The 20,167-nt window shown below is 47.1% G+C and overlaps 1 protein-coding gene across 1 annotated transcript in view; it reads right to left on the bottom strand.

Moving 5' to 3' along the window:
• TOPAZ1 (testis and ovary specific TOPAZ 1) overlaps window positions 1-20,167 on the bottom strand; it is a 2,142,665-nt gene that overhangs the window by 1,622,781 nt on the left and 499,717 nt on the right. Inside the window, exon 6 of the mRNA XM_078663910.1 lies at window positions 7,206-7,321. Coding sequence (XP_078520036.1) covers window positions 7,206-7,321 — 116 coding nt within the window. The remainder of the gene's footprint in view (window positions 1-7,205; window positions 7,322-20,167) is intronic.

Genomic DNA, 20,167 nt, shown 5'->3' with positions numbered 1-20,167 from the left:
TCGCCAAATCCCCTTAGTTCTTGCCTCCTTGGCCCCGTCACGTCTCTGTCTAATCTCAGCGCTTGGACGCCTCTGGGCAGCAACCGCGCTCAACAAATTGATAAATAATAATAAATAAGGTCTCCTCCCCCAGGATGGGAAGGGGGAAGCTTCAAAGGCATGCCGCCTCTGTGAGCTTCTCTAGACCATTTGCTGTACCCAGCAACTGGCCCCCACCAGTCCTGACACCCACTCTGGCAGGAAGACTGGCGGGAAAAACTACGTCAGGAAGGGGGGTGTGCCAGCCTGTGCCAACCCCACCCCTCAGGTGGGGGAGACGAGGTGAAGCACGACCCCGGGCTCCAGCCATCGTGAAGATGGGGAGCCCTGCCCAATCACAGCTAGGCTCCTGCCCATCTCCCAAAGGAGAGGAGCAGGCTTGGGGTGTACTCACCCCAGGACAGGGACCTATTGGTCCCTGCCCTTGCCCTACCTGTAACACCCCTAAATTCAGTATTTAGGGGCTCCCTGAACCTGCCTTCCTTAGATCCCGATAAGAAAAGAAGAAAGAAGACCAAGAGGAAGAAGACCCGCCGCGCAGCTGCTAACAGGACAACAACAACTGACTTGGCCCCGGCCCTACCGGCCTGTCGACAATGGAACCTGCTCCTGCCTAAATCCCGGCGACTCCTGCGGTCAGCAACCTTGGGACACCCAGAGGACCTGCCTGCCTTGACCCTCTTAAATACAGGGCCTCCCATCAGCAGAGGTTCTGCTGCAACAACCTACCTGGTGTCAGCCAGGAAGCTCCGGACCAGCCCACTCTGCACCCGCCGAGCCCGGCCCGTGCCGGAGTGATCCAAGACCACAGGGACGTTCCCCCGGCGACTGGGACCCGAAGTCCAGTGCCCAAAGACCCTCCCCGACAAACCAGACGCCGCCTGCAGACTCAGAACAAGGGGCCACCCCAACCGTGACCAGCTGAGGGTAAGCTTTTCCGACACCCAAAGACAACCCTGCACCCGGCACCCTACAGCCCCACCCCCGAGCCTGCAGCCTTTGTTCCCTTTTTACCTTTCCTATTGGATAACATTGAGCGCCCGACGGCTCAAAAGCACCTTGCACCCAGCTGCCCGAGTACCACCTTTGCCCTATCCTGCTTACCCCTTTGCCCCGAGCAAGTGACCAGGAGCCCAGCTCCCACAGCCGCTTGGCCTGCTAGCCAGCAGCCACCAACCGGAGGCCCCCTGTCCCTCATTGGATAACATTGGGCCTAACTACCTCTGCACCCGGCCGCCCCTGTGCCGCTGAGGGTGAACCAACTGTACTTACCTGACCCTGGGAGACCTCTGAGTCTATGCCCAGAACCACAACTTCACCAGTCGTGTATTCACCTGGAAACCGGTAACTCACTTACCTGCCATTGGATAACATTGGCTGGTTGGACTCGAAAAATCTTCTAAGTGTTAAGTTTTGGAAACTTAAAATATTCATATAAAATCAACCAAATTCCAAAGTACTCACCTGTGATCAGGAGAGAAGCTAGTACTGTACCTTGTAGCCCAGTACTGAACCGTAAAAGTAATCCTTACCGGGTTTACTAGTAACCTGAATTTTCTCCATAGGAATCCATTATCTGCTTTTCTATGAAATTTCTTCTGTCTACTTTTGAAAACTTGAAATATTCTTTAAAAATCATACGAAATACTGAAACGAAATTACTCACCTGTTTTAAGTTGAGATGCCAGTGCTGGACCCAGGAGCCCAGTACTGGATTACCAAAGTAACGAGATCGTACTTTACCAGCAACCTGAATTTTCTCCCATTGGATAACATTGCCAGATTTGTGTTGAAAAGTTTCTAAGTGTGAACTTTTAAAATAGCTTTATATTCCTAAAAAATCACTGCAATACCTAAAATGTATTTACTAAACTGTTTTCAGCTTAGAACCCAGGACTGAATCTAGGAGCCAGTCCTGGAACTACCAAAGTAATCTACAAAGTAATCAACTGTGTTTATATAAGAAAATCCATTGAGCTCAATGCTAATTTGTGTTTAGAATTGTGTAGCCTACTGCAACCCCTGTACCTATTGTGTTTACAAAGTTTATTGCCTTTCTGCATAGTACTCATCTGAGACCTCTCATAATGAGAACAGTATATTTTGATACCTGTTGGTTCTGGAAATAAAACAAATATATCTTTGATATAAAAACAATTGGCCTGGACTTCAGTCTTTGAGTGTGTGAAACCTTTTGCTGAGTGTGTACAACAAATGCTTTAGACTGTCCTCTGGTACTGCCTTACTGCTCGACCAAGCTACCACTTTAGAGAGTAAGGTCACACCTGGCTGTAACCTCTGTTATACCTCTGGGCTTTGTGGACTCTATATACACTGTACCTTATTCTGGTCCAGTACATATAGAGAGCCACTTTCTCACAGACATCAGACTTTTCTCCTCGGGAGGAAGAACAGTTAGCCCTAGAGGGAACAGAGCCGCTGGAGCCTTTCCAGGCTGAGCTTTTAGGCCCAGGGTGACCATCTAGGAAAGAGCTGTGCCAGAGGCAGAAAATGTGCCATACTCTTGACAGCCTGAGACAGCAAGCTGTTACACAGACAGGAGGCGAGGACAGTGATTCCCAAAGGACCTATTGGGAAGAGGTAACCCTTTACAGTGAGGCCAGAGACCCCAAACCTGGTGCCACGAGGAGAGGGACAGTGCCTCAGGCGTTTAGGGAATTTCTCCTTACTGACATTCCTCTAGCTGGACACCTTAGCCAGACCAAAACTTGGAGTAGGTGAGTCAGCCACTTCTACTGGCCAGGGATGCACCAGAAGGTGAAGGATTTTAACTCCTGTCCCACCTGTCAAGCAAGTGGCAAGACAGGTGGGCCACCCAAAGACGGTCGGGGTTCGCTTACAAAGGGTAGGGATTTACATTGTTGGTTCCCTTGACCCTCCTACAGGATCAGGACACAAATATATTCTAGTGGTAGTGGCTCATGCCACCATGTATCCCGAAGCTATTCTCCTTGGGCTACCACGGCCCCTGCAGTGGCTAGGGCCCTCATTTGTTTCTTTACCAGATTGGGCTTCCCTAAAAAGGTGGTGTTAGACAGAGTTACCAACTTCATGTCTGGCTACCTGAAACACATGTGGAGGGAGTGTGGAGTGGCCTACCGGTTTACTATCCCCCACCATCCACAGTATAATGGCCTTGTTGAAACATTCAACAAGGCCATCGAAGGCATGATTGGCAGACTCCCTGAAAAGCTCAAAAGGAGATGGGATGTCTTACTTTCATTCCTTTTTGCCTACTAGGTAGTGCCACAGAAGGGAGTGGGGTTCTCCACTTTTCATCTTCTGCATGGTCATTCTGTCTGGGGACCACTGTGCCTAGTGATGGAATGATGGGAGAAACCTCTCATTGAACCTAAGCAAGATATATTATATATATGTATGTGCTTGGACTCCGCTCCAGGATGACTGAATACATGGAGAAGCTAAATAAAACCTTGAGGCAAGGCAGGAGCTCCAGAAGCAATGCTATGGCCAAAAGGCTGGAATGGTTGAGTTCCAACCAGGGCAGAAGATGTAGATTTTGGAGCCAGTGGTTCCCGGTTTTCTCCAAGACAAGTGGAATACACCCTACCCAATCCTAGAAAGAAAATGGGAGGTCAACTATCTGGCGGACCTTGGCTCTGACAGGAACCCCAAGAAGATCATCCATTTCACCCGCCTTAAACCCTTCTATGACAAGGCAGATGTGACCATGCTCATTGTAACAGATGAGTATCAGGAAGCAGAGAGTGGACCGCTCCCTGACCTGCTGTCCAATAATCCAAAAGATGGGTCAGTGGAAGGAGTGGTCTTGTCAAACATCATCACTGCTCACCAGCAGACTGGTTGCAGGCAAGTCCAAAATCAGTTTTCTGAGCACTTGTCCTTGACCCCTGGTCAGACTAGCTGGTGTACCAATGATGTGGTCACTGGTGAAAGCATACTCGTAAAAATAAAATATACATTCAGTCCGATCATGTGAAAAAGAGCATCGAAGCTGAACTAAGCAAGATGCTAGAATTTGGGCGTCAGAGGCATTGGAGTGCCCCTGGGCCAGCCTAGTTTTTTAGTCCGTAAGCCTCATACCTTGGCTGGTAAAAAAAAAAGACGAGATTCTGTGCAGACTATAGAGGCCTCAATGCTGTGACCAAAACGGATGCACACCCAATTCCAAGGGAAGATGAACTGATTGACAGGTTGGGACCAAGTACCAGAGTACCCTTGATCTCACATCAGGGTACTGGCAGAAAGGCCTGACACAGGGAGCTAAAGAAAGCATTTTCAATCCCTGATGCGCATTATCAGTTCACTGTGTTGCCCTTTGGTTTCAAACAGGCACCTGACACTTTTCAACGGTTGGTGAATAAAGTCTTTTGTGGATTGGAATCCTTTAGTGCAGCATGTCTGGATGAGATTGCTATCTTTAGCGCCACCTGGCAGGATCACCTGATCCACTGTGTGAAAGTACTTGAAGCTCTGACAAGTGCAGGCCTCACTATCAAGGCAAGCAAGTGCCAGATAGGGCAGGGCAAGGATGTATACTTGGGCCACCTTTTTAGTGGAGGCCAAGTTCAACCCTTACATACCAAGGTCCAACCATTTCTGACTGGGTGGCTCCAACAACCCAGACTCATGCCGGGGCACTCTTTGGCTTGACTGGGTAATATAAGAGGCGTTTGAGGGACTATGGCACCATTGTGGCATCCCTCAAATAACTGATCTCCAAACGAATGCCCACAAAGGTGAACTGGACAGTGTGTTCTCAAAAGACTTAACACTCTGAAGGAAGCAATGTGCTCTGCACCTGTCCTGAAAGTTCCAGATTATGTCAAGCAATGTATTGTACAGACTGATACCTCTGAACACGGGATAGGAGAGGTCCTATCCCACATAAATGACCAAGGTCAAGACCAGCCACTGGCTTTGAACAGTAGATGGCTACTCCCCAGGGAACAGTGTTTGAGTGCCACTGAGAGGAATGCCTTTGCTGTGGTTTGATCCCAGGAAGACGTTGAGGTAATACCTGTTTGGCTCTCACTTCATTGTTCAAACAGACCACAAGCCTATCAGATGGTTAATGCAAATGAAAGATGAAAATCCCAAGCTGCTAAGGTGGCCCATATCCCTACAGGGAATAGACTTCGAAGTGGAACACAGGCCTGGGACTGCCAATGCAGATGGCCTTTCCAGGTTCTTCCACTTAGACAATGAAGACTCTAGGGGATGGTTAGGGTTAGCCCCCACTTTTTGAATGGAAAATGATGTAAATTAACTGGAAGTGCAAAGGGTCTCTACCAATCAGGTCCCCTGTGCCAGAGCTCCTTCCCTCAACTGTACCTATTGCTTCCACAACTGACACCACTTTGGCTCACATACAAGTTCCTGGGAAAAGATACCCCTGGTACCAAGGTCCTTGTGGTTAAAGAGAGCCCTTAAGGACTGCAGCAGGAATTGTGCCACCCCTGAGGTACAGCTCACTGAGCACATGCACACTGCAGCTGTGTTTCTTGTTGCAGACAATACTGCAGAGTCCACATGGCACTCATTCCTGTGTGCCATGCCCACAGATACTGCATGGGATATATGTAAAACACTGCTCTAGCAGGTTTTAGCCCCAAGGCAGGGTGCACTATATCTCTTGAGCATGAGCAGATATGCCCCTGCAATATCCATGTTGATTCCTGGATATTGTAAGTGACCAGGGAAGCCATAGTAAGTGCCTGGGCTGGACACTCGTCATTACAAATTCCCCAGCTTCATGATGGCTTCACTGAAGTATGGGATGTTTGGTACCAACCATCTCTTCATAATAAACCTGCACTGATTCCAGTGTCAAATTCATTAAAAATTGGGCACGGAGGACCCCTTAGAGGGGTCCCCTGAAACCTTCAAACCCTTAGTGCAGTCAGCTAATAGCCTAAGCCAGCCTGCTGGCACCAGACAGTATTCTGACCTCATGTGATGAGCGCCTTCGTGCAAAGGTCAAGAACAATGCCTGTCCTGGGCAGAGATGTTCACACCTCCTCCTGGTCAGGAAGAGCAATCTATGGTGTGGGGCTTAAAAGGCCTTGCCGCCTTTGTAACGCAAGCCCAGCCTCCACTTTTGGAAGAAGCAGGCTCCCCTCAAGTCCTCACCCCCTTTTTGGCAGGAAGAGAGGCGGGAAAACTCAGCAGGAATAGGGAGGTGTCCCCCCCCTTTGCCAACTCCACCCCTCAGGTGCTGGAGGCGAGGTGAAGAACACTTTTCAGTGCCACACCAGCAGAGAAGACTGCACAGACCTACTGGCTTGGCCCCAGGCCTCCTGGCCTGCCCCTGCAGCCCTTTGGCGATTTGTCCTTTCTCCTTTGCCTAACATTGGGCATCCAACGCTTTTTTAGCACCCTGCCTCTGGCTGACCTTGTGCAGCTGTGGTGTACTGCTGGTGAGGCTTTGGACCCTATTCAGAGCTTGCTTCGACCCACGGAGACTGGTCCCCAAAGCCACTGCTACTTACTTGTAAGAAGCCCTTGTCCAGTTGAGTTGTACTGAGCGCCTGGCGTCGTATTTGCACCCGGCCGTCCCTGTGCTGCTGGTGGTGGTGGTGTACTGTTGGTGCTGAACTGAATCTTGCCAAATACTGATCTTAACTCCCGAAGACTGATTTTGTAAGTTGATGTTACCTATCTGTAAGCTGAATGTTTTCTTCTTCACATAGGTTAACATTGCAAAGTCTGAGAATTGCACCAAGTGTCCACTTTTGATATTGAACAGGATTTCTACTGCAAAACCTATTTATCTAAGCTGAAGTTCTATGGTTCTACAAAATAAATATAACCAAGTATTTTTCATAAATTGGTCGCAGATTTATTCAATGAGTATGTGCCTCATTTATTGCCACTGGGTGTACAACAAATGCTTGGCATTGCCCTCTGAAAAGCCTAAATGATTGCCCACACTATCACAAAAGAGAGCATTAGTATTATCTACTTTAGCCTATGTAACGCCTCTGGGGATCCACTGGAATCTCTGCACACTATGCCTCTTTTTGATAAAGTATGTAGAGAGTCAGCTTCCTACATAGAATACCTCTGTAGCTCCCATGCTTTAATTGCTAATTACCATACACCCTTCAGAAAATGTTCTTGCAAACAGTGGCCACCTCAAAATGAAAAAGTAAATAAATTACCATTATCCCTGGGTGGGAAGTTCTTGAACTCCTGTTTATAATTCTCTACCAATGGCAGCAGTAGGTTATTAGTTCTGTGCACACCGGACACTGAATCCTCATATGCTGAATAATTACTAAAAATAAAGAAATATTTGTATTTATTACGTCCATGCGAAGATAGGCATCTGAAATAAATTATCTCAACAATACAATGAGTAAAGGTTCCATTGTCAACGTGATCAAACTAGGCTTCAGTCCATCACTTCAAAAACCACGCATAGCATCAAATACTTTATTCATATCTGTAAAGTAAAAATGCATGAAGGAAAGGCTCTCTGGAACAAGTACACAGTATACAATTCTTATGTCACATCTATAAGAGCAAAAGGTCTCTACTTTGTTTGCAGTAAATAAGTCTGGTCGTAAAATCATTGTAACAAAAAAGAAAAGCACTAAAAATGAAATTATAAAAATATCTCTTATGCTAAAAGGCACATTTAAAAGGAACCCAAAATCTGAATCTCTCCCTCATCACAGGATGACAGGAAGGGCTTTTCTGAGAGATGAGGCGTGGACAAAAAAAATAGGAGAGCAGCGGGTATAAATCACCAGAAAGAAACAAGCACTGGCAAAGCCAATAGGTCTTGCTTATGCGAGAGCACTGGCTGCGCAAATGTCTTTTAGCCATATTGTACAGCAGAGTGGCTGCTGTTCAGCATGGCTAAAAGGTACTGTCATGGCACAGAGTAGATAGGAGAGTGGAGTGGCATAGGGTGCCACAGAGTGGAGTAGAGTCACAGAATAGATAGCCGTGGGTTAGAGTGGAGTCGCGTACAGTGTTGCGGCGTAGAGCAGAGTGGCGTAGAATGTGCGTGGCGTGGTACAGACTGGAAGGGAGAGCAGTGGCGTGGCGAAACACCGAGTGGCGTAGCGTAGAGAGGTGTAGATGCGATTGGTATTGAGTGGAGTGGTATGAAGTGGAGCGGCTTATAGTTGCATAGAGTGGGGTGGAGTAGAGTGACAGAGTGAAGCAATGGCTTAGCGTGGAGCGGCGCAGAGTGTCAATGTATGGAGTGGACTGGCATAGAGTAGAGTGGCATGGCGTACAGTGGGGTGGGCACAGATGGAGCGGCGCAGAGTGCCAAAAAGCATTGGGGCAGAGGAGAATCTTGCAAAGAGGAAATGGAGGGCGAGGAAGGGCAGTGAGACAGGTAACTACGGAGGATAATAGTGAAAGGGAGAAAAATAGGAGCAAACTCGAGGAGAAATACAGGAGCAGCTGCGAAGTGAGACCCAGAGGAAACCTGCCTTGGCAATGGTAATAGGTTTCACCTACTGGCTTTGCCAATGGTTTCTACATATGCCATTCATTATTGACAAATGCTAAAGATAAAGGTACAATGATGTATATGCACGGGTGGAGACATGTAAGCACACATCCATCATAATGCATGTACATACACTTGGTCTTACATGTAAGTACATGCATAATGATGCAGCATCACTTTTGTTATTTTTTTCAATGTTTCTAGAGATTAAGTGACTTACCCTCTGTAATGCCATATCCGATTGAGACTACCCACACTGCAGATTCCTTTCCATAGAATAATCCCCAGTCATAAGACTAGATCCGAAAAATTGAGCAGTACCCATGCGTACCAGTAGGTGGCTTTCTTTGACTTCGCACTGTCTTGGGAACAGTCCAGACCCAACTCCCAAGCCAGGTCCTCCCTGGACCGTAAACAAGCATCCTGGGACCGGTTTCGGGGTATTACCCTTCATCGGCCACACGAGCTTGAATCCAGTGGCACAGTGAGCAAGGGACCCACGTCTGGGCATACCCATCCCACTTAGGGTGAAAAGTGCTACGCAAACAAATGATGGATGGAATGCTGAATAAATCATACATTAATCCCCAGTCAAGAGATCTGGGTTAAATCCATCATTTTTTTTCTCACCATGCCACCTCAGTTTAGACCCAGCCATATGCAAATCAGTACTGGCCATGTGCCTCATGGGAACAGTCCTGACCGAACTGCCAAGCCAGGCATATATTACAGCAGCTGCACCCTTCCAAAAAGTTTCCTTTTTCCAACTTTTGAAGAACAAAATGGGAAGCGGGGGCAACAGAGGAGTGCATGGTGAACGAAGCATGCACAATAGACCAACAGTAGCCGTCATGGCAAAGGAGCAGATGAGGGCTTCAGAAATTAAATGAAAAAGGAAAAAAAGGGGACCAGGGAAGCATTGGAATAGCAGCCATGGCAACAACTAAAACAGAGAGTGGGGAGATTTGAAAGGGGAAGTAGCACACAAGAGCCACAAAACCAATGCCCTCCCTTGGAGTGCTCAAAGAAAAAAGTATTAACCTGAATGCAAGCAGTAGAGGAACATAAGTCTCCCAACAGGGACATAGAGAGGATTAGATACTCCAAAAGCAGGACAAGGACAAGGAAAGAATAGGGATGAAATGGGAATAGTGATCAAATAAACACTCAATTGACAAAGCAATCCATTCAAGAGCAAGGAGCTGACCGTATGTGCATATCTTAATGTATTAGGGCAACAGATCACCAACAACAGATAGCTAAAAGGCTCTGGGGGTGAGATCTAAATAGGGAGAACACAGGCAGCGAGTAGGAGTAAACCCTCTTCATATTTAAAAAAAAGAAAAAGAAAACTTAAGATGTACAAGAGAAAATAAAGGACGCTGAATGGAAGTGGACAATAATAATTTATCAGTTTGAAATTCAACCTTTTCCACTAAACCTTTTGACAAATACAGGTTTACCACAATTTTTTTACAACAATGTTTGCACAGCTATTTTTGTTACCTACTATTTTTGTAAGGGGCTTGTTTACATACATTCTGTATTCTCAGTATCAGTATGGGGCCTGGGTTGCTATATCTGTAAGGCAACATGACCCATATACACAGAATCCTTATAAGACGTGTTCAAGCAAAGTAATACAGCAAATACAGCAAATATGAAAGCTTCTTGGCTAGACCTTTGCCTTCTAATTCATCTATTGATGAACAACACACAACTAAATATCCTCATACTGCCTGCTAGGGACATTAACTCACAAAAACAGTAGACCTCGCTAGCTCATGGACTCCTCAAATCCATGACCAGAAGTAATCAAATCTGATTGCCACTCAATGGTATATTGAAAGTCATATAAATACATATAACAAACAGTTTTAAGAAAAACGTTAACATCAAAACAGCTCAGCTGTCGCATGGCTCATGGGGGCATTGACGTTTTCTCTAAGTTAGCATGAACAAGCTGCAGCTTGCCTGCTGCTTTGCGCATGGTACCACAAAAATTTATTTTTGCAATAATTTCTATGGCTGTTTTAACATGAGAATTCATCGCTGTGTTCACTCTCTTCAAGTTCCTGAGATTTTGTCTGAACAAGGTCGAACAACAAAGCCCCTGGTTATGTTGTTCTGGCCAGGCCTTAGCTCTTAGACAAAACATACCGATGCAGCTGCTGTTTGGACAACATACTTTGGTCTTATTAGCATACACAAATAGTAGCACACACTTGGAGAAGGACCTTTCAAGGGAGAAGAGTGAGACAGCTCCTATGATGTAGATCTGCTGTCTAAAGGCTGAGGTATGGGGTCTGCTGACAAATCACAGAGATCTTCTATTATAGAATAATACTGCTTCTAAGCAAGGGGAGGGAGGTTAGGCTCTATTGTCTTTCCATGATGACATCTCCCTTCATGATTTATGGAGTAGCTGCTATGCTGACTGTATTTGTACTATGCATTTTCCTGCTAGTTGCTCATATATTGCATGTAGGGCATGTTAGTTAAAATAAATATTTCAAACTTTCATGTCTTGGTCAGATCTTATTGTGGATAAGTACAAGAGTAAGGACGAAAGGGTCCTGAGAGATCTGGGAGTGTTGTGTTCTGGGGTGTCTAATCATTTGTTTCTTTGTGAGTGAGTAGGAGAGCAAATTAACAAAGCCCGTTGGGGTGGCCGCTCTTTTTCCCATTCGGCGACCAGACTCTGGAACGCCCTCCCCTTTGCCATCCGGGGTAACAGCAACCTCCTCTCATTCAGAAAGGCCCTAAAAACGCATTTGTTTGCTAAATCTCGCTGATCTGCCCCGAGCCTGCGCTAAAACCATTTTATCTTCAAGCGCTGCGAGGCCCCAGGGCAGTTATGCGCTATACAAATGCAATTTTTCATTTCATTTCATTTCATTTCAAGTGAGACACTATAGCTAGTCGGTCTAAGGCTTGTGGGTACTAAGGTGGTAGGATTACTCAGTCCCTATACACCAAGGTCATATAATCCTGCGCATAGTTCTGTGCTGGTACAGAATCTTTGCAACACAGCCACATTAATACTAACTTAAGTACTGAGCCGCAATTTAAATTGAACTACAGTCAAAATCTATTATTTAATAATGGAAATACCAGGAAAGGGCGGAGCTTGCCTGGCCTCAAGATGGCCACAACCTAAGCAAGCTTCCAAAGCTGTCGCCGCAATCCTGCAGAAATATTTGCAATCCATGACCTGAACACAGATAAAAAGAATGGCACCAAGTAGGGCTTGTCAATAGCACCTGAAAAGCCTCCGCAGCCGCGGAGATCCCATATAAACACACAAGCTCATTTGTCATGCTGATGGCGGGGCGATCTACCTGATCCCCAGCGCAGTGAGACCTTGAGTGCAGCCGGAGTCGAACCGGGGTATGGTTCCCGGTTGTGCCTGGACTGCTGCTGCCACTGCCGCCCCTGGTGCTGCGTGGATCTGGCACTCACCTGGGCTCAGTGGCGATGGTGTAGCAGACTACTGCTGCTGCTCGTGCACCGAGGAAGCGCTTACTGGGGTCTATCAGCTGCAGTCTGCTTATCCTGCGTCACCGGCTGCGAGGGGTGTGGCCGCCCGCTTTCATCTGCTAGACTCCGCTGGCTGTACAGATACTTCTTGCCGCACTGAGCGTCCGGTACCTCCGCCAACCTCGGTGGGGGACATTGAGGGAACTGGGCGCGCTTTTGGGGCGGTGCGAGCTGGTCTGATCTTACACGCGGAATGTGACCGGCCGGTCTGTTTCTGCATTGCCCCTCCCAGTGCGCTCCAGTCCTCTATACAGATCTACAGAACAGTAAAATCGCGGGTGCCTGGTAAAGTATCTATTGCAACAATAGACAAACCTCTGTGGAGCAAAACAATGAATGCAACCATCGAGGAGTGATCGGCCGCCGAAAAGATGGTAAATCTTATTGGTCAAGCAATACTATTCCCAGTGATGTCAATTGAGTCATTAAATATCACCCCCATCTTGCGCATGACTGAAACATTATCACTGCGCACATGGTACAGCGAGCAACTTGTCAGCATAACAAGCAGGGACACTCCGATAGGACGCCAACACACATAGTGGGTACAACCGACGCACTCAAGGCACATCATCAGCGACAGTATGGTGAAGCCAGATAAAAAGCAGCAGAAATGATAGTTCGAGCAGCGTAAATCCACCAGAAAAAGAGAGGAAGATACCGAGACATAAACAGGGGAGCAGGGTGCCTCTGGGACAGAAATGGGTGGTGACCTACGCCAAATACTAGAAACGATGCAGCAAAGTCTCACCACAATAGATGGCAAGATAGACTCTCTTTCCTATCGCATGTCAGAGTGTCTAGATAAGCGCGCATAGACTTGATATGGTGAAGAGAAGGGTGTTGGAAGCCTAAGATCAACAGGCAGAGTCTTGGACGGGTACCACCTGTGCATGTAGGACCCTGGTCAGCTTATGCATGCACTAGGGTTCGCTACCTCATCTGAAAGAGACACTGACAGTTGGGAATATCCTAGAAAAACACTTTTCGTACCTCCAGGTTGGATGCAATTCCTGAACTTCTGCGTTCTATCATGTACATGCACTGAGGATTGCACATGATACACACAACTGTTATCGACACTGCATCACTGTCTTTTCTGCTATACTCAGTATTCACATTGCACACGAATATCAGAGGACATAACACGAAGTGGGTATGCTCCCATCCTAGTTCCTTTTGAGTCCTGCTCCTGCACTTAGTCTTATTATCAGCTTGTAAGGGGAAGTGATGTGAGACGACTATACTGTTTACTGTCTGTACACTTCCCCTGTTTTTCAGCAACAAGGAGTTTATGAATAGAGAATATAACTCCTGATTTATCTTGTTTTGAAAATGCAACATAGAACAATTCGTGTTCATTATATAATTGAGTTGATGCAATCTCTTTCTACCATGCTCGTTGCTTATGATCAGCACCTTCCTCTCCCCCTCATTTTCAATTAATGTCACAACCTTGTCTGTACAGGTTGGACACGTGCTTGTGCCCTAAGCTTTGATGCTAATGACAGGTGGGGCATGATACCCCACGTTTGCAGGTGAGGGTCTCTGACTTACGATAACCACTTCTGGTGTCACACACTCTTCCTAATTATAATGCACCCCTGCGGGAGAGGGGTTCTGGGTGTGTGTGCCATGTATATTGCTTACTTTTGCTCAACATGAGCTCATTGATATGCATCTCTTTCTGGGTGAGGCAGTTTTACACATTAGCTGCATTGTGTCAAGTCATAATTAATTCAAACATTCTTTGACACGTCTTATGTCCCCATACAGGTATTACCGGTGAATCAATTACCTGGTTCCACATTACCTGGTTCGACATGGTGCCACATGGATCACTGATGCTGTATTAATGTTTTCTTTTCACTTGAAACATTATCATTTTAACAGCAGTAGCCAACTATGGTCCTGAAGAAAGCCACAATACTCCGTAGATCACTGGCTGAAACATGTCGATATAAGTATATTACAATCGGATCTAATGTTTTCTGTAGTATTTCTGGTTTTTAATCCTAGCACATGGTAGCCAGAACTAAGTAATGCGGTAAACTCTGTAGCCAGTTTTAACATCACTTCACTCCCTGCACTGCACCTCTCACTATGCCAGGTTAGCTCGCATTGGATTTTCGTAATAACCCCTTGCTTAAAAACATCCCAGAGCTCCTCTCTCGCACCAAGGGGATTGTAGCCCGCATCATGACAAGGCTTCATGATGCGAGGAGGATTCCCGATGATGAAACATCCCACCTCTGGCGGGTGAGGGAAACCGTCCTTTAAAGGGACGCCTTCTTCATAGCCAGCTATTGTTTGTGGGGTAGGAAATTCATTTACAGACTCAAGGGTTTTTGTGCTTTGTGTTACTAGGAATAGGGGAGTGCACCCCTGCTGGTCTTTAAAACTCCTCTGGCCCTTTTCGTGTGTGCATAAATAAAGCAGCGATTCAGCTGCGGGCTTTCACTTGCACTTGGTGCTTATAACGAGCTGTTGGTATCATAGCGTGAGACCATCTCCTCTCTTTCCTTATCTTCTATAGAGTGCCTGCTTTATTATTACACCTCTCTGGTTGGCACCCTAGCTTTCCACCATGGCGGAATTTGTTGGCCTGGCCTATGATGCCGCCATGGTACAGGACATCCTAACCACCCCCAGCTTGTTTGACAAACCTTTAGTTAACTCCTATTCCCAATCGGATGATTTGAACAAATGAAGAAACTTGAAGCTAGTACACATTCGCACTGCCACACATGGGGCAATCATGAAAAAGTACCGCAGGACAATTGTGCCCCTACTTGCCTTATCATTACGAACACACCAAGACTGTCCTTAGAAGACAGAGTCTTCCATAAGGACTGGTCCCTTATATAGCTTGGTGTTGTACCAGGGACTGGTTAATTCTGATCAACAGCACAGCAAAAACACAGTGCTGACACTAGATCCAGACTCTAGAAGCACAAATAAGAACCAAAGTGACAGCTACATTGTTCAAAAAGAGCTTGGACGAGAAAAATAAGACCACCAAAGAATTTAAAGAATCACTATTGACAACGAAGATCAACAAATTTGAGGACCACGCGAAATACGCTTTGGAATAAAGTCTATCCATACAAGAGCGACAACTTTAAACCATCAGAAATTGGCCGTAACAGTGGCAGCTATGGGTCAAATTACTCATCGGACAGAGAGGCTGGTGGTCCAGCACCTGGCATGATCAACTTTTGAGGCCCTAGCCACAGTGGAGCCTTTGTTAGTTTTAAAATACTGTGCAAGATGTGATTCAATGTTTTCATGGTACAGTGCATCTTATAATGCCCCTACTCGCAAACGCCATGTTGGAATTATAGCTCTTTCCCTGTCCCAGTGCAAGGCCACAATAATGGGCAGTGGAAGGTGTGGCCAGGGAGCAGACCAGACTGGACACATCTCCTCTGAGCTCCGAGTGCCAGCCCCTGGACCCCCCGAAATGCACCTTCACTGGTGGAAATGTGTCCCCCACTAATGTCTTCTAATGCCAGGACGACGGGGCAGTGGACAAAGGCTAGCTGGGTCCCGCTGGGTTAAAGAAATGTGTCAGGGACGCAACGCTACGAACTGCAGAGGAGTCACAGCAGCTATCTTGTGACCATGCCCGCTGTGCTGCATCGGAGAAATCGCACTATTACCAGATGGGTGAATGGCTCGGTACAAGGGATTAGAAGCCCACTTGAAAACCCCCTGCCTTGAGCCAATTGCCTGCCTGCTCCCGACTAAGAAGTCACATTTTATCAGCCACACGTCTGCACGAGGGCCGGATCGGGCCTAGGCCGAACGCATCGCAAGTGGAGGTGTCCCTTAGGGGCCAGTGGGAGGGCACACCGGCCCTACTTAATTGATTTGACGCCCCTTCGCTGCCTTGCCTAGATTGTAACGGAAACAGAAACATGAGTAAACCTGTTGAGACCGGGTAAGCTTTATAACAAAAAAACAATGTCTCAACTGGTATATCATTCAGGAGGGACTATTCATAGAAGGTGTAACAATCACACAGCAAAAAGGGGGTGGGGTGGACGAGGGAGGCCAAGGTAAAGTGGAAGGGTTGTTATTTGCATGTAGTTATAGTAGCACTATGATACAACTAGATGGCAGTAACCATAACAACCACGGCGCAGTGACACAAGTGATTAAAGAACAACGTGAAGCGGCGAAAAAGCAGTAAAACAATAAATTGTGGGGGACAAACAAATGTTTTTACAATAACAAGATTGGAGACCGGCGTGTATGGAGCTGTAGTCTTGGCGTGCAAGATTCACCGGCAGCAGGGGAACCGAAGTCCGGTGGAAGGAGCGATTAGTGCAAGGGGGAATCCACGACCGGTAATGTAGTGATCCAGGAAGTCGGGCTGAGTCTGAAGGGACGAATAAAGCGTTTCCAAGCATCTTGCCTAGATTGTCTGCCTGCTCTCAGCTGAGAGCTTCGATCTCACAGGGCCGATTGCGCCGAAGGTGGCAGTGTCCTCTGGGGGTCAGTGGGAAAGCCTAACAGCCCTCCTGCATTGAACTGGCTCCCCCTTTGCTGGCCTATTGTCTTGGTTGGACCCAAAGGTCCCACTCGTGGGCCAGATCAGGCCTCGGATCAGAGTGCAGCACATGGTGGGGGGTCTCGAGCAGGTTGCCCAGCAGACATTGGAGCCTCTTGTACCCACTTGATGGGTAGGCGTCAGCACCCTCATCTTCTGGTCTGACAGGGGACTCTGCAGTGACGACTGGGCTGGTCTCACAGGCCATGTTCATGAATATCTTCACTGAATTGCAGACCCAGGCCAGAGGAAAACCAGACATCGTGGTGGTGAGCTGGGACTGACAGAATGGGGCTGGTGAGGGTATGAGTGCCCGGGACCTGAGAAGTCCTGCTGGGTCTTACCTGTGACTGCGCCTTTGTTCAAGCCCCCATTGTATTCATTTAGCTCCCTTCCAGCAACTACTTTATCTCTCGACAATACCTGGGAGCGGACAATTTGTGGACCACCTAACAAAGTTACTAAATGGCCTCAAGGTACACGTTACACCTCTTGCTGGGTGGTGGGGGCTGAGGGCCCTCCTCATTTCACATTTTCTCCAAAGCTTATTTCACCATTACGGAGTCCAAAACTAAATCCCAACGCTTGTCGTTGATAAGCGTCAGAAGAAGGACTCCATGGAATTGGTGGACAGTGAATCTTCCTCCCAGGCCTCAGTACTACAGGAGGGCCTCGACTCTCACGCTCCAGTAACTAAGGAGGATATCAAACTTCTGCTCTTCGAATTTCACAAGAATTGTTCACCCCTTCATCAGGATCTCACTAGAGCAATAACCGATATCACCACTCACTGAAACAGACGGATGCATGGTTGGCTACAGCAGATTCAGCAGTGGCTGAGTCCAGTCTGGACAACAGAGAGAATGGGCTGCACTGAAAAGCTGGGGCAGCAGCACTGAGCTTTACACGACAACCGTGATGATCTCGATAACTGTTTTAGACGCAAAAATATTTGCATTCGGGGCCTCGCCGCCTCTATTTCTCCATCTGAACTCCAGACTCATGTTCAAGCCCTTTTTGCCCATCATTTGCAACCTGCAGTGGAGTCTCTGGTTCTTCTTGACCATACTCATAGGGTATACACAGCTTTTCAACAACAAAAGAATCGGGCCTCCGATACCTTGACCCGTGTCCACTATTCTCACCAGAAGGAATTAATTATGAGAGCAGACCAGCAGTAGGAGCCGATTGTCTTCCGAGGCGACTATCTTTGTATCAAGATGTTTCAGCTTACACATTGGCTCGCCGTAAATATTTTGGGAACATTACTAAACACTTAAAAACTAACAAGTTTTCTCCCCCCCACCCTCTTGTCCCCACGTGGATTCTTGAGGGGTGATGTAACTGCTTACTATTAAACAATATGTGCTGGCTACTCAAGTTGTCTCATTCCCCATCTCTTCCATGAGCCCTAGACACACTAAAGGAGTGCCCAGTAGCGAATTGATTCTATCACAGCAGATTTCCGTGAAGAGAGGAGCAGGGAAAGACGATCAAGAGAGGTTAGAGGTCTCTTATGTTATGCCAGCAGCTGAAGCTGGTTGCCCTGTGGCCTTGTTTTCGGGAGCCACTGGTATAATCAACGTGAAGGGGGGCCAGGCTAGTAGCACATATGCTTTAAGAAATAAAATATTTGATTCATCTAAGTCTATAAGCAGCACTATTGCTGCTCCTTTGGCTTTGGGGTTTAGCAGAGCTGTGCCCAAAAAATCTGGTAGGAAAGCTGTGAGTAATAAGATCTCTCCTACTTGAAAAAACACAACCTCTTCCTACACAACAGCGGAAAGAAGTATCTCTATTAAGAATAACTCAGTCCCTCAGATCGTATTTTAAGGTACACCAAAAAATTCAGCTAACAAATACACCACGATCGGAGATGGCAGAGTCTTCCTTCCACGTTGTGACTCCTTCAGAAAAAATGCCTGAGACAACGGTGGACCTTATATGTGACAATGCGCTGGCTGTACAGGCGACCTAGTCTGACCTCCCAACCACAAATAGGTACCAGGTGTTGGGGGACTGTGATACTGACCCCGTTTGATTCCCCAATGAGTCCTTGTGATTGTATCTCAATGCCCCCTTGTGACCTAATAGCGCCCAATCGGATCCAGACCTTTTCTACAGCTCCAATCTGGCCCCCCCCACTGGCAAGACTACGACCGATGTAAAAGCACTGGAGGTCCCTGCCTCTCACACTGGTGGGGCGTGCTGCACTATTTAAGATGCTGGCCCTTCCTCCTTTTCTCTACAAACTCCATAGTTGTCCACACAAAGTTCCAGACTCGTATTTTAGAGCAGTTGAAGGTGAAATTCGCACGCTGCTTTGGGATGGGAAGGCCCCCAGGGTCGCACTGAAGAAATTAACAAAAAGCTGGTACGATGGAGGTATAGCGTTGCCTGACCTGCAACTCTACTACTGGGCGGCGTAATTGGTGACTGTTAACCACTGGATATATCACCCCCGACGACCCAGCATATGCTCTTGACCTTTACCAAACTGATCGCTCCGGGTATCTAGGGGCCCTGTACACGGTGATAGGAAGAACAAGAGGAAATTTTTGGGACCTACCCAACACATATTAGAAATATGGCGTATAGTTAATTCCCGTTTGGGGTCGGCAGGCGTCCTCTCACAGGTAACGCCCTTATGGTATACACAAAAGCTGGGCATGCTGTGCTATCAGCCTGGGTTTGACAAGTGGGACCCTCATAGGTATCTCAGCAGTGAAAGACCTGGTTAAGAAGGGAACTATACTTACATTTGGGGACCTTCAGTGTCAATATCATCTGGCTCAGGGAGAAATATACAGATATTTACAGATTAGACATGCGATACGGTCGGCTTTTCCGTCCCTTAAGGACATACCAGAGTCGTCACCATTGGAGGACCGGCTGTTAGATGTGCCTCTAAGCTCAAAGGCGATATCTCTCACATATAAAAAGTTATGCAATAACCTGCCAGACACTTTTCCAAAGCTTAGAGAGCAGTGGCAAGATGACTTAGGCCCAATAAGCGACGAGGATTGGCAATTGGCTCTTATGTCCCCTCGGGAAGCGACCATCACACTTAAATTCAGGCTGATACAGCTTAGGATAGTTCATCGTTCATACATGACAGGGAAAACTTTGGCGAGAATAGGTTCTAGACCCGACGACCTGTGCTTGAGGGGTTGCGGACAACAGGCCTCCTTTTACCATACTTTGTGGAACTGCCCGAAGATACGTGCCATTTGGGAGGAAACTTAGGATCACATGCAGGCGACCTTGAGAAAGAAGATAGTGTTGACGCTACAACTGGGACTGTTGAATGTATGGGAGGCGACTGATCTCACAGAAGTTGAACAACAATTCGCAACACTGGGGTATACGTTAAAAGGGAACTGGCAAGAAGGTGGGGGGAGGAGCGATTCCGCCGTCCATAACCCTGTGGGCAAAGGAGCTGGATAGATGTATGTTAGCAGAGTCCGAAGTTTTTGTTGCTCGGGGTGCCCCAAAAAATGGGATAGGAAATGATTGCAAAGGATTAAATATCGGGGGGAATCCCTGTGTGTCACCTA

This window comes from Lissotriton helveticus, chromosome 10, assembly GCF_964261635.1.
Source record: "Lissotriton helveticus chromosome 10, aLisHel1.1, whole genome shotgun sequence".
Classification (NCBI taxonomy): domain Eukaryota; kingdom Metazoa; phylum Chordata; class Amphibia; order Caudata; family Salamandridae; genus Lissotriton; species Lissotriton helveticus.
This window is presented reverse-complemented; position numbering and strand designations above follow the sequence as displayed.